This window comes from Anguilla rostrata, chromosome 4 (genome assembly GCF_018555375.3).
Source record: "Anguilla rostrata isolate EN2019 chromosome 4, ASM1855537v3, whole genome shotgun sequence".
Lineage (NCBI taxonomy): Eukaryota > Metazoa > Chordata > Actinopteri > Anguilliformes > Anguillidae > Anguilla > Anguilla rostrata.
The window spans coordinates 19,365,934-19,379,552 of NC_057936.1; the positions used below are offsets into that span (position 1 = coordinate 19,365,934).

General features: G+C 41.0%; 1 protein-coding gene across 7 annotated transcripts in view; it reads right to left on the reverse strand.

Moving 5' to 3' along the window:
- LOC135252733 (piezo-type mechanosensitive ion channel component 2-like) overlaps positions 1 to 13,619 on the reverse strand; it is a 128,066-nt gene that overhangs the window by 35,416 nt on the left and 79,031 nt on the right. For all 7 annotated transcript variants that reach the window (XM_064331177.1, XM_064331176.1, XM_064331175.1 and 4 more), the window contains exons 6-12: positions 13,246 to 13,489; positions 12,680 to 12,893; positions 3,565 to 3,733; positions 2,776 to 2,895; positions 1,263 to 1,298; positions 683 to 815; positions 300 to 445 (exon numbers count right to left, since the gene is read on the reverse strand). In XM_064331177.1, the coding sequence (XP_064187247.1) occupies positions 300 to 445; positions 683 to 815; positions 1,263 to 1,298; positions 2,776 to 2,895; positions 3,565 to 3,733; positions 12,680 to 12,893; positions 13,246 to 13,489 (1,062 nt within the window). The remainder of the gene's footprint in view (positions 1 to 299; positions 446 to 682; positions 816 to 1,262; positions 1,299 to 2,775; positions 2,896 to 3,564; positions 3,734 to 12,679; positions 12,894 to 13,245; positions 13,490 to 13,619) is intronic.

Below are 13,619 nucleotides of genomic sequence, written 5' to 3' on the forward strand. Positions count from 1 at the left end.
GAGGGATAATGGGCGCTTTTCCAAAATTCACCCATCAGAGAACTTAGAGGTGTGGATTGAGCGAGGCCTACTTTGCAGACACGCCAGTTTAAGATATCTGATGATGCGGGGTAGGCCGGCGAACAAAGAGGAGGCTCGCTCTACAGCGTAGCATCAGAAGGCTCTTCACACATGGCACGCATTACACAGAGGCACAATGACGGCTTTAACCTGTCACAGCTAATGACTAAATCGGCCCCCGCCATGGAAGCGGAGGGGGCGGGCGGGACTCTCCTGAAAGGGGGTCCTGTTTCACTCACCATCATGGCGATCAAAGCACAGATGTAGCTTTGCTTCATGACGAATCTGAACACCGTGACTAAAGTGCTCGCTCTGGCGCTCTCCGCCGCCTCCGAAATCTCCTGGCGATCCTCGGTGACCTCATAGACACTGTCGTCCTTCTTCCCTGCCGGGGGGGACGGAAGGGAACCGGGGTGGGGGGGAGGAGGGGTTGGTTAGTATTGCAAACTGTCAGATGAATGAATATCACCTAATTCATAAACCGCAGCCTTGAAAGTCTAAGCCCCCTGTTTTCACGCTCTTGGTAACTTTTACTAACAGCTTATTTCCCCAGTGTTGTTCTTTCCCCAGTGCTGAAACATGTCGGTATTTTTATGATGTTTGGAGTGTGGGTGAGACTCACCTGACTCCCCGTCTCCATGGTCCATTTTGTACTGCGGTGTGGAGTACAGATCCAGCCCTAAAGGCCCATTTTCACTGTTGGGGGTGGATGGGGTGAAGTCCAAAGGGGTCCCGTTGGAGGTCACCACCAACACCTGGGGTACAACACACTCATGAGCCTCACCATCTCACAGGGAATGCATCCACTTAATGATCAACTTTTGACATGGATTATACAATTTCTGTTCATTTCAAACTACTGAAAAACATCTGCAAAATAACAAGAAGGTGAAATATTAAATGTACCACTGAATGATGAGTCAATTTCAATTTTGAAGCACTTTTTGTACAGACAGAAAACAAGGCTAATTAATTTGTATTAGAATTCATTCATTTTTAAGCATGGATACTTTTCTTATTACTGCCATTTAATTACATAGTGGGAAACCTTATATACAGTGAGTAATAATGGCAACAATGTACAATGTTTGTTTTTACAAACAATAGCAGTGATCAAATTAACTCGCTATCCAAGCAATGCATAACAAGAGCCATGCTATTCAAACAAATTTAATATTGGCTTGAAATATTTGTGTACTAACTTCAGATGTCCCATAGCCATCTTGAGTTGACAGAAGCTGCAAAATAGCAAAAGAACATAAGGTGGATTATTAATAGACAGTGTAAGCTGTATTGTCCCTGATAAGCAGGAACAATGCAGCCGAGCCCTGTTTCATAAAGGCTCCATCACTCATGCGAACCACAAGACTAAAAGCACTTCCGTATTTCATGTTAGGTGGACTCTGTTGCAGCTGTTAGGGGAATGGAGCTTCATGATAAGCTGGGGCCGGTCCAGACTCCAGAGAGATGTATAACCCTGTTACTGCCCTTTGAGAGAGATGACTACAGAATGAATAGAATGAAAAAAGACCTAAGACTCACAGCAGACCGGATTACCTGTGGTCATTAATTCATGAGTACAACAGAATGCACCAGATTTAATAATGAGTTCCTCTACACTTCCTTAAGGAAATCACCCGTTTTTATAACTTTGGATTTCATTCACATTTGTGTGTTCTGAAATAAATGATAGATTTATTAAATCCTAAATATCAATATTCATTTACATCTGAACACAATGGGCTATATTTTAACGATCTAAGCGCATGGTCTAAAGCGCATGGCGCAAGTGCATTTAGGGCATGTCCAAATCTTTTGCTAGTTTAACAGCGGATAATCTGAGTGAAAATTAAAACGCATGGTTCAAAGGGATGGACTTAGTCTCTTTATTAATCATAGGTGTGTTTTGGGCATAACATGAAATAAACCAATCAGTGTCATCTCCCATTCCCTTTAAAAACCAGGCGCGCTTGCACCTTGGCGGATTGCTATTATAATGGCGGATTTGCCAAATATTTTTGATAAATATTATGACTAACCATTATGACATGTATTTTTTTTTTTAAATATCACATGTTGTGCACCCGCCTATGTAGGCGCATATTACTATCTTAATAATGCACCCTTAAAATAACAGCAAAATACTGCGCCATTGACTTAAGATCAGGTTATTGTTGGTCAATCACGCAATCGCTTTCCGCTGCCTCAAGATAGCAATGTGTCAACAATGCGCCTGACCACACCTCATTTTAAGACCAACACGCCCATGGGCGCTCAGATGGGCGCAAGTACATTTGCTATTTAAACAAAATGGTTGCTGGACAGGAAAATGACAACTGCGTCGGTCTGAAACAAGCAAAGACACTTTTGCGCTTGGCGTTGCTTTGCGCCGGGTGTAAGATAGAGCCCAATGTTTCAACATATATGCTAAACCTAGAATCTAGGATTAACACAAATCTGTTTTGAGTTAAACTGCCAAATGTAACCCAAAAAAAAAAATATTCAAGCATTTGACTCATAGTTTGGTCTGAGTTTACGGAACTACGTTTATGGAGTTTACGAAACAGCATTTAGCATTAAACTGTGTTTTACTGAGCATCGATTAGATTTTTTTTGAACACAAACAGGAAGTAGAATTCTCAGAAAAGTAACTTGGAGTCCAGCTAATCTGTGCAGCTCTGAGGAGCCAAGTAAACAGAAAGCAGACACACGTACGTTTCTTTCGTCTGTGCTGTGGTTCGCTGTTCTCCACATGTCACACTTCTTCTCTGACATGTTTTCTGTATCGCTGCATACAGACTGCTCTCTCATGTCCCCATCTCCTTGCTCAGACACCTAGGAATCACACATACCACAGCTTACCCACTGGGACAGCAATCTTTAAAACTGCTCTGTTCCACTGACAATTCCCAACAGATGAATGGGCCAATACCAAATTAACACACTGCTGTCTTAACAATGTCATTCTTACCTCTAATATACACACGTACTGGTTCGCTATATGTAACTGCTGCTTTTCTTTGTAACCAAAACATCAGGATTTGGCTGAAGATGTCCTTTCAAATGACAATGTGTTCTATGAAAGTTCATCTGTATGGGATCTTACAGCCAGCATGTTAATCATAATATTAAAATGGAGAATCAAATTACCATGCATGCAAATAGGATTTTTGCTATGAAAGAATTGACACAAAGGAGCTGAATGCATTCATCAAATTTAGACAAATTTAGGGTAATACACAGTGAATCACTGTTTAATTTAGCAAACAAACAGCCACAACCAAGCAATGTATGCAATCACACCCTGGAATGACAGTATATCAGTATTGTACACAGTAATACATTATTCGTTCAATCTCATTTTATTAGGGTACACAACCCCACAATGATAAATTTGGCCAGCATGTTTACAGGAATAATAATGAATTGCCTAAACTATTATTCATGCTACTTGGCAGAACAACTGGACAACCTAGGGAGAAGAAGCAGGAACTCAATGCTTACAGTGCCGACAGGTTCCTGGAGCCACAGTCGAATGAGGGTGGCGAGGGTGTAGTACAGAACCAACAGCATGATGGGATTGACAAAGTGGTGCCACTCCAGTTGAGGGTTGACTATAAACTTCCAGGTGTGTGAGCAGTCACTTTGAATAACGGATGGCATGCCAAATAAACTGTGAAGAGAGGAAGGGTAAATGACACATCTTAAGACCATTAATCTCAACCACTTCAGAGGAAGAACATATGTAAACGAAAAAAACAAATGTTCTTCAACTGAGTCCCTTCTTGTTTTGGGGACCATTCCATAAATGCGTTCAAATGTAATAATGACAAAATATGTATTATTTAAAAGAACACAATTCCAGACCACAAATTTCATAATATAATTAGTCCCACCCTTCACTCATTTCCTTGTCTTCCATCCCTTGCAAATGCATTACAGTAACTAAGTTACTCAAAGTAACTATGTGGACCCAGAATTTAACTGAGTAATCCCAAAAAGAAAACAGATGAAATTGCATTTATTTAAAGTAACAAAGCAACCCAGAGAAGTAGCCAAAGAAGCCCTCAAAGAAACCTAATAGGCCTCTGCAGTAACTGAGCAAGTCCTCAAAATAAACGATTAAACTTTAAGCTCTCATTCCCCTTTGACCCAAACAATACTGAAAGCAATATTTTTCAGTTATTCATTCTCATGTATGTTCTCAGGGTTTCGAATACCTTGACTGATTTTCAGCTATCTGGATGGTTAATGCCATGTCCCATGCCTGCTCCTAGCCCATCAAGGTGCTATCAGCATGAACAAAATGCATTACACTTGCATTGCAGAAGATTTGCTTCAGGGTAGCATAAATACTCAGGAGAAATATCTTGGTTTTGAACTGCAAAGCCTGGTGTTTTATGGTTTTTAATCATGAATGACGAGGGGACTACAGGGGAACATACATATCAAATGGCTTGGAACTTTGGGACTTTTCAGTAGTTTTTTTTAACTTTCAGAACTTGCTCATTTCCTGTCTCTGCATGCTTAATTCCTTCTTGATGAGAGCAAATGGTAGCTGACCCATAATATAATTCTGGTCATAAGCACTCACTTGACACATTCTTCATTTGTTTTGTTTTTCAGGTATTTTTTTAAATACACAGTGGAAGAGAATGTACTGTAAATCATTCATGTTGCATCCATATCAGGTAACATCCTGCATGCAACATGAATGATTTACTTTGACAAAAAAATTATTTGAGAGTAAGAACATGCAGCACAGTAGTAATACATCACCATCAGATTTGTTACACTTTTGTTTTTATGGCTAACTTTTTAGTGGAGGGTGGGAGAATCTCTATTTGGTTCCCTCGACATTAAAAATGAATCAGGCACCTCTGTGTGAGCAATGCATTAGATGACTAGCTGTCAGACCCCTAGAATTCATTGCTACTCAATATCGATTTCAGCTTACGTGAGGATCAAAGGTACCACATCCTTTCAGATGCTGATTAGCCAGACCAATCAGAGAGCTCAATCAGTGATGCAGGCGGCAGCTCCCTCCAAAGCTACACACTCTCACACAGGCTGCTGTAAAAAGGGGCTACATGATTCTTTGAAGGTTTCACTGAACCTCAAACAAATTTATATACCTCATATAGGATCCCTCTGCTAAATTCTTTTAAAGCCTATACGATGTAAGACCTGCATACCGGTATTGCAGCAAAGCTCTTTTCAGAAGGTCATGTGAGCACTGCAGTGTCACTGTCCACCCAGCAATCAGTGACACAAATTGTGTCTGTGCCCAATTACAATTCTAGCATACCAACAATGTGACATTATCCCCTTGGCTATTTCTAATGGTGTACATGCCACAATGGCTGCAGAGGTTTCATTGCTAAGCTTTAAAAGTCATATGCAAATGCAGGCGGGTTCATTCAGTTCTCAAAAGCTTAACTATTATTGGTCACTCTGACACAAATATTGTGTGAATTTCCAAGTAAATAGATTATATACATAGATGTTTACACACAATTTTATTTTAAGGAGTAGAGAGCAGCAGTTTACAATGGCCAATGCAGTTCTTTTTGGAGGAAGCTTGTCTGCACCTGGGAATGAAGGCTGCATCATGTGACCTCACTATTGTGATTACAGGCAGGAAATGGAACAGTTAGCGCCGTTCAGCTCTCTCACTCAGCACCTGCATAAACCAAGGCCATCCCTGTCAGCAACTGCACTGTGGTCTCCTGTCTGGAAAAGCAGCATTGTCCAAAAGGAACTGCTACCCTACGTCATAAATGCAAAACAAGGGCAAGTTCCTTCTCACTTTAAGGATATTGTACGAACTATTCAAACAGCAGTTTTTGTTCTACAAAATTTCTGTGTGCATACATGATCAGAATCCATCATTAATTAGTTGTAAAATTTTCTTAAAGTGAGAGGGAAATTCCCATTGTCATTGCCATTCCAATTATTTGGAACAAAGTCTAAAAATACACTGAACAAACTATATTCCTATATTCCTTGGAACCCATAATTATACAAATTTCCACAAATGGTCTACAATTCCTCGCAAAACAAGTAATGCAGTCATCATGTGAGTGCATACATCAAAGCATAATATAGAAATGCAGAAAGGCAGTTCTATGTGCTATTCCAGTTACTGAAATTCAGCCTACCTCAATTGACATGGTTTGGCTTGGGAATTCTGTTTTTTTTTGTTTTTGGGGGGGGGGGGGGGGTTCTCAAGTAATCAACTTCATCATATCGACTTTGTCTCTGGGTCACGGTAGGAATCACTCATATGTGGTGCTTTGAATACTTCTTTTAATGTGTGCTCTGTTGTAAACGGATAGTTCACTGTAAAGAAGTACTGAATACCAAAACTGTGATTCACAAGTGCACACGCTGTTCTCAATAAAATGTGCAAAGCAACTGCAAGAAATGCAAGCATAACAGAGCCACTGGGGACACACAGCCTGTGCCAGGGCTGTTAAATAATCTTTTTTCAATCAATGGCTCAAAAGGTAGCTTAAGGACTAAATCAGATAAGGACCCGGGCTTGGAACATGGAGGCTATACATTCAAATCTCAGGTGGGGTATGGGCATAGTACATGTGAGTCAGGCACTTAAACAGAATTGCTTCAGCAAAATTCCCAGCTGTACAATTGAATGACATCCAAAAACTCTAAGCTGTGCAAGTCACTCTGAATAATGATTTCTTCCGAGTAAATGAATAATAATGAAAGAGATAAGAGCTGCTTAATTGGTGGATGGGTGGTTGTCCATATCACTCTCTAATACACCAAATGATGTTTTAATTTTATGTCCACCTGACAACTATCATCCCTTAGACAAAAGCTGCTGGTTTTTTTGTTTGAGCCAGCTGTTAGAAAACAACTGTCAGCAGGAATCTCACGGAAATTAAAATCCCCTCATTTTGTTCCTGTTTTCACTTGAATTACCACCCTCTGTGTTTTGGCAGGAAGAAACACATTAAAAAAATTGGCAAACAATTATCAGGAGGGGTCAATTTGTGCTGGCACATGGCTGTACTGTAAGGTCTCTATATACACAGTCTGAAACCTGTATATATCCAAATTACATCCGCAGTCTGTTGTTTGTAAATACACACTTTACTTTTCTGAACATAACCTTTAAATGTAATGTCAAGTGACTGGATAGTAACCTATTGAATGAAACATTTCTTGATATTAAATACAGCTAAAAAAAAATGTGTTCATTTTTCCAAATGATTAATCAAAGGTTATATATGAACATCTAAATTGCTTCAGGCAGTAAACATGCGCGCATATTAAACTGACTGAATGGATGGTAAAAACGCCCTGTTGAGTCCTGGGAGAACGGTTGCCATGTGCAGCTCACTGCCAGCATGATAAACACACTTCTGCTCCCGGCATATTCCAAGAACCACACGCACCACAAGCCATGTGAGCCTATCGGGTCTCCAAGGGATGTTTTCATTTAACGCCCGTTTCGTATTCAGGTCTGTTTTCATGCTTTTAATGACGTTTTAACGAAGGGCTTAAAGACAAGAATCTTGTGAGAAAAACAACTCCAGCGGCCTCATTTACACAGCATTAAAGTGAACAAACACAATTCAGAGAAATGGCTCTGAAGGTGCACAGGGATCAGGGAATTGTTCAGGTTCAATTCCTGTTGCCATTAAGAGTGAAATAATCAATTCAGGACCGACCTCTGATAGGCAAGCATTTGTAAGGACATTCATAAAACTATGAAACTATGTACTACAATATATCACATAGCACAGTATGTGTTTTTTGTTTACAGCACAGTTTACATTACCTGGTTCCCAGTTAAGAGAAAAGAAAACAATGTGTTTCCACTGATGCCTGAGCATACACAGATGATGACACAAATGTATGCAACCCACCAGTATCTCAAATTATACATTCATTTCCAAAAAAAGTGTAATAAATATTTAAATCTGAAGTGTTTTATCATTGCTGAATATTTTGGAGGGATATCTGACCATTTCTCTGTACATAATCTTTCATGATCCTTCTAATCCTTCAGCCTGCACTTGTGGACTGCCCTCTTCAATTGAAACCACAAATGTTTTGATTCCGTCCAAGACTGGAGACTGAGATTACCATGGCAAAACAGTGATTTTGTGGTCATTTAACCATTTCCTGGTTGATTTTGAGGTATTCTTGAGAATCACTGTCTTCCTGAAAGATCCATTTTCAGCCAGGTTTAAAGTCCCTGGCAGAGAGGACCAGATTTTTGGCCAAAATGTCTTGGTACTTGCAGGAATTCTATTGACCTTAACAAGAGTCTCAGGACCAATAAATGCAAAACAATCCCGTAACATCAAAGAAACACCACCATATTTCACCAAAGGTATGAAGTTCTTTTGAACATTCTTTTCTATATTGGTCTTCTCTGACCATAATGCCTGGTTCCAGTTGAAGTTCCATGGAGTTGAGCAAACTCCAGATGCTTATTGTTGTCCATTGCTTTTTCCCTAGAAGAGGCTTTTTTTCTGGCAACCCTTCCAAAAAGGCTGTTAATATGGAGGTGGCATCTAATGTACATTTTAAGACTTTGTGTCTCCAAGATACAACCAAGATTTGTAGACCGGCAGCTGAAGGTCAAATTTTTTTCGTTGTCTATCAAACCACTGTGAATGAGGGGAAAATGTACGTACTTGCATCTGCCACCAGGCTAGTTTACTACTATTCCAGGGGTTTGGAGAACCTTAACTATTGACCCAATAGTGGAAAAGTACTATTTTTTGTCTTTTATTTATTTGTTTATGGCCATTTCTTGACACCTCTTTGTTAACTCTTTGTCTAGTTTTGTCCAAGAGTTCTTCTGTCTTAACCCATGGTGATGGATTGTACATGTGCGCAACCTCATTTTATCCCCAGATTAATCAGAAAGCCATGGAAGGCCACTATACAGTTCCTTAAGGTTGAACTTCATTTAAATAAGTAGCATCTTAATGCATATTTATTTCTGTTCAACTTTATTTAAAAGAAGTATTAAGGAAGCAAGTAATTGCTCCATGTGTATTTCTGGAAAAGCAAAAAACTATCTCTGAGCAACTGTATTACTGTAAAAGAATAAACACACACACATGCACACATACATGCATGCTTGCACGCACGCACACGGACACACACACACACAAACTAGTAGATGTAGAACTTAATGAACTCTATTCAAGCCCAACTATTATGGGCAGGGGCACCATGCCCTCTTACGTCCATCAACTGCAGTCAGCTGCTCGAGCCAAAGGGTGCTATGTAACATACAGCACATATGACATAACGTTGTGAGGATATTTCTGTTGAGCAAACAGAGCAGAAAAGCACAGAAGTCTAGGAGTGAATGCATGAACTTCGCCCTACATGCACTCACACGCACAAATACAACCTATACCACACAATCATCTGCGCATAAATGCACTCATGCAGACATGCCGAAACACACTCCCATGCACACTCCCTAGGAAAACGTTTGGTTGCAATCCAGGTTTTTTTTTTTTTCCTGTGCACATTTTCAACCCAAAATAGAGCATTCTGGCATTTGTGCTAAATTGGAAAGCACACATATTTCAGCTTTAGCAAGGGTGTAATCAAATCTGAGCCCCAGCCACAAATTGCAAATTACAAAGCTGGTACTGATTGTTCCCTTTTTCTCTGATTGTTAGAAGAAGGTTCTTTGTTATACCCGAGAGGCTTCTTCCCTCAACACAGAACAGCACTTAGCGGTGGGTGTGCCAAAACCTGGGATTTATTCTTGGCCTTTGCTGAAGACATTATCCACGGTATTCTGTGTCATCGCCTAATCCTAAATAATCCAAAGGAGAAACTATAACCTCATGCTTTCATTAACTGGGACTGAAAGTAGGAGTGCAGGCAAAGACAAGCCCACAAACTAATGACAAAAGTCAAGACTGCAATCAATGCGACTTTCACACTGGCCTCACTGCACGCACAACATGGATGCTACATCTTTTCTAAGTGTAATTTCCTGCCTGTTACCTCTGATGCATTACCAAACGTGGTAACACCTTTCAAAAAGTACCAGAATATTACATCTCCTACAGTAAAAATATAATGCATACCTGTATATAAAAATCAGCGTTTAAATTGACATTAGGACTCTCAATAACAGCGTCCAAAAGCAGGGTACATGTGAGCTTGGTCACAGAGGTATTTTAAAAGCCTTAACATTTGCATCTGCATCATATGCAAGGGTTCTGTGTTTGTATACACACTCATGTAATGTTTATTCGGTGTGCTGAGTCACACCAATTTGCACGTAACAGTCAGGCCAGTATGGAAGCCACATTGATTATGTTTGATTTCAAACTTATATATTTGTGTATTCCTCTTAAGGAATCAAAAGGTAATCCTCACTGACAGTCTGCAAAGAGCAATAATGCACACAGTAGTACAACAAAGAACAGGTTTCTGACCCTGCCAGATGCCTTTGACAGCTGTACGTTTGGTATTTGTGTTTTCTTGTCAGTTCAGGTTTGAGGAGACTATACAGAAACATTTTAATGCAAGAAAGCAGTTGTGTAATTAGTCCTGTACCCTGGGTTTAATGTCCCTCTGAAAACAATCTCACCGGCTCTAAATAGCATTCGACTGCTCACAGGGCTGCTTCTCATTGGCTGTCCGCGTATTACAAAAGGCAGCGACTGCGCAACTTAAAATACTTTTTTGAGCTCAGGTCCTAATTTAGATTAATTGCATCAACTCTGGTTATTTCAACTGCGAGCTTTTTTAAAGTACGTGTTGACTCCCCACCAACCCCCACCCCACTGCGCTGCACAATGCGTGTAGAGTTCCCTGAAACCAGCTGTGTAATTTCGGCTGAGGCCAAGAATCGTCCGAGATAATGAAAACCACCTGGCTCCGCGGAGCCGGCGGTACCAGCTCTCTCTCTCCGCGCGGCCGCTCTGCTCGAGCCTCCGCGCGCCCAGAAACGCGGGGCGCAGGCGCCGAGGGGAGGCGGGAACGCGGAGGGGCCTCGTGGGCGGATGATGTAAAGCTTCGCTGATATGCCGTGGCGCAGAGTACCTGGGTGAGGGCAGGACGCAGACGCGCGCTCCATTTCGATCAGCGCTACCACAGACGCGCAGACTGCAGCGCTTGGCTTTTAATGGGGAAAGAGGGCACTCAGAGTATATGCGCTATGCTTGTGTGCACTGGTACCTATTTTCTAAAGCACAGCGTAGACCTTCCCAAACTTCCGATGTGGTTTCGGGCCTACCACAGAGAGCAACAAAGCAACCAATAAATACAAGCCTATATTTATAAACTCTGAAGATCAATTATAAATTCCATCTTATCCAACGTATCCAAGAGCAATATGTCACCTGCCTAGTATCTACAATGATCTTAAATCACTTTCGGGAAGCAGTATTTCACTTTGAGGTACACAGTAAATAAAAACCAACTTTGTTTATAACAAAGGGAAAAATGGGAAATTCCTGATGGCCTTTCCCTTTGAGAAAGAAAGACAGAGAGAGACAGACAGACTTGAACCTTAAACACATATTGTTCTATGATTCACTATCATTACTTATCATTAACTCCTAAAGATGTACAATCACAAATGTACAATTAGGCTGTTCTTAACAGAACATTCTAACGCTGATATAACAAGCACTCCTCGCAATCCCTTCAGAGTCATAACAACACTTCTGTGAACAGTAACATTTTAAAAAGGTACAGAGAGGACATTTTCGAATGCACAGTTTACTCCGATAAAGAGAAAGCCTGTACTTTGCACAGCCTGGGAAAAAACTAAATGCTAATAAAATCCTGCTTGGTGTGTGGGCCAAACAATATACTACTCAACCATACTGTTGTGTTTTGTCGGGAGAAAGGCAGACAATCCGGATGTTTTATGTGGCCTTTTAATCATGTGGGCTTTAATCTTAGACCCTCCATACATTGACAGCTCTGTGGAGGTTTTCATGGAAAGTCCCACCTTTTCAATTTTGCAGAGGCAACAATCACGCTAAAATACAAGCCTTCTGACTGCCCTTACAATTACACGTCTGATTAAAGCAATAAAACCAATAAAATGTTGAGGCCCAGCATTGATGTATGCAGCTCTTGCAAGGATGCAGCAATATACAGAGGGCTTAATGTTGAATTCTGTGTCCTATTCTTACAGGTAAGCTTTTAATCTCTTATTAGCATCTGTGCCAGTGACCGGTGAGTTACATACTGCAAGCATTCTCTGTTGGAATTAGGGTGCACTTTTATAATGAAAGGCACATGAGAAAAAAATACATTCATATTGTCTGAGGAGTTGTTGAATATTGGAAACGGTAGATATCATAAACAGCCAAGTGAAAGATATTTTGCATTGAGGCACTACAAATCAATGCAAAATAAATGTCAAATTCAACACAGTTTTAGGTTTCTAGAATAGCATTTTAAGAGCCACGTGGTTCCTTGCACAACCGATACCTGATACTGGCAGATAAGGCACTCAACCATACATTGAGATAATACTAAGCAATCAACTTTGTACAGACCTCAAACGACAGGAAATGCATGGGCTACTATAAAAGTTTGACAGTAGGCACCGATGCGATGATAATGGTAGCCAATATCCTACCTGGCGTAGTTGTTACGTGGTGGGATGAACTCCTGGAAGAACTGGAACTGGTAGAGATAGAGCACAATCAGGTGTCCCGCGCTGAAGATGGCCATCAGCACGCACAGGCAGCTGAAGATGAGGGGGTCGAACGTCCGGCAGAAAGACCACCAGGTGCCGAGGCCCAGAAAGACGAAGAAGTACACCGCGGACGTCAGGGAGGGCAGCATGATCCCTGAAACAGTCCGAACGGCGGAAACAAGGCACTAAAGGCACTGCCGGAGAAGCACCGCACAGGAAACAATATCCTGAATAAACAAAGTGAATAATAGAATTTGTAATGACCGTTGTTCAAGATTTTCTATTATTATCATTAATGTATCAAAGTAGAAAAACAAGCTTTTATGCCTGGTGTAAATGTAAGTGCTTAAGTCCATAGATACTGTACTAGAAATATTGTAGAGAACTTCTACAATGTTTCTCTCCACATGAGCTTTACAGTATTTATTTTTCAAACTAATCTGGGGTAAAAAGCCAGGGTCATTTTATAGTTTTCAAACTATGGAATTACTTTCAGGAACACCCACCTGTCAAGCCTAGCAATATGGTTACAACCACTTTTCCGGCTGTGGTAATGAGATCACCAATGATTTCCTTGACTTTGGATGCCACGCCGGCAATCTGGCGGAGAACCTTCATCTTAGTGCTTTCCTCCTGCTCCTCCTCCTCAAACTCCCCCTCTGGGGCACTGCAGTTGTCTTCTGCCTCAGAGTCCTCCTCAAACAGCATGTCATCATCCACCTCCAGCTCCCCCACCTCCTCATTCTCTTCCTGGGATGGGGGGGATGGGGGGTGTTAGACACACAAATTACATCACAACCTGCTGCGATGACCAAGCCAAGTTGCACATTTGCACAGTTCCGGAATCAGCACACAGTTTACAGTCACATAAAGCATGCAT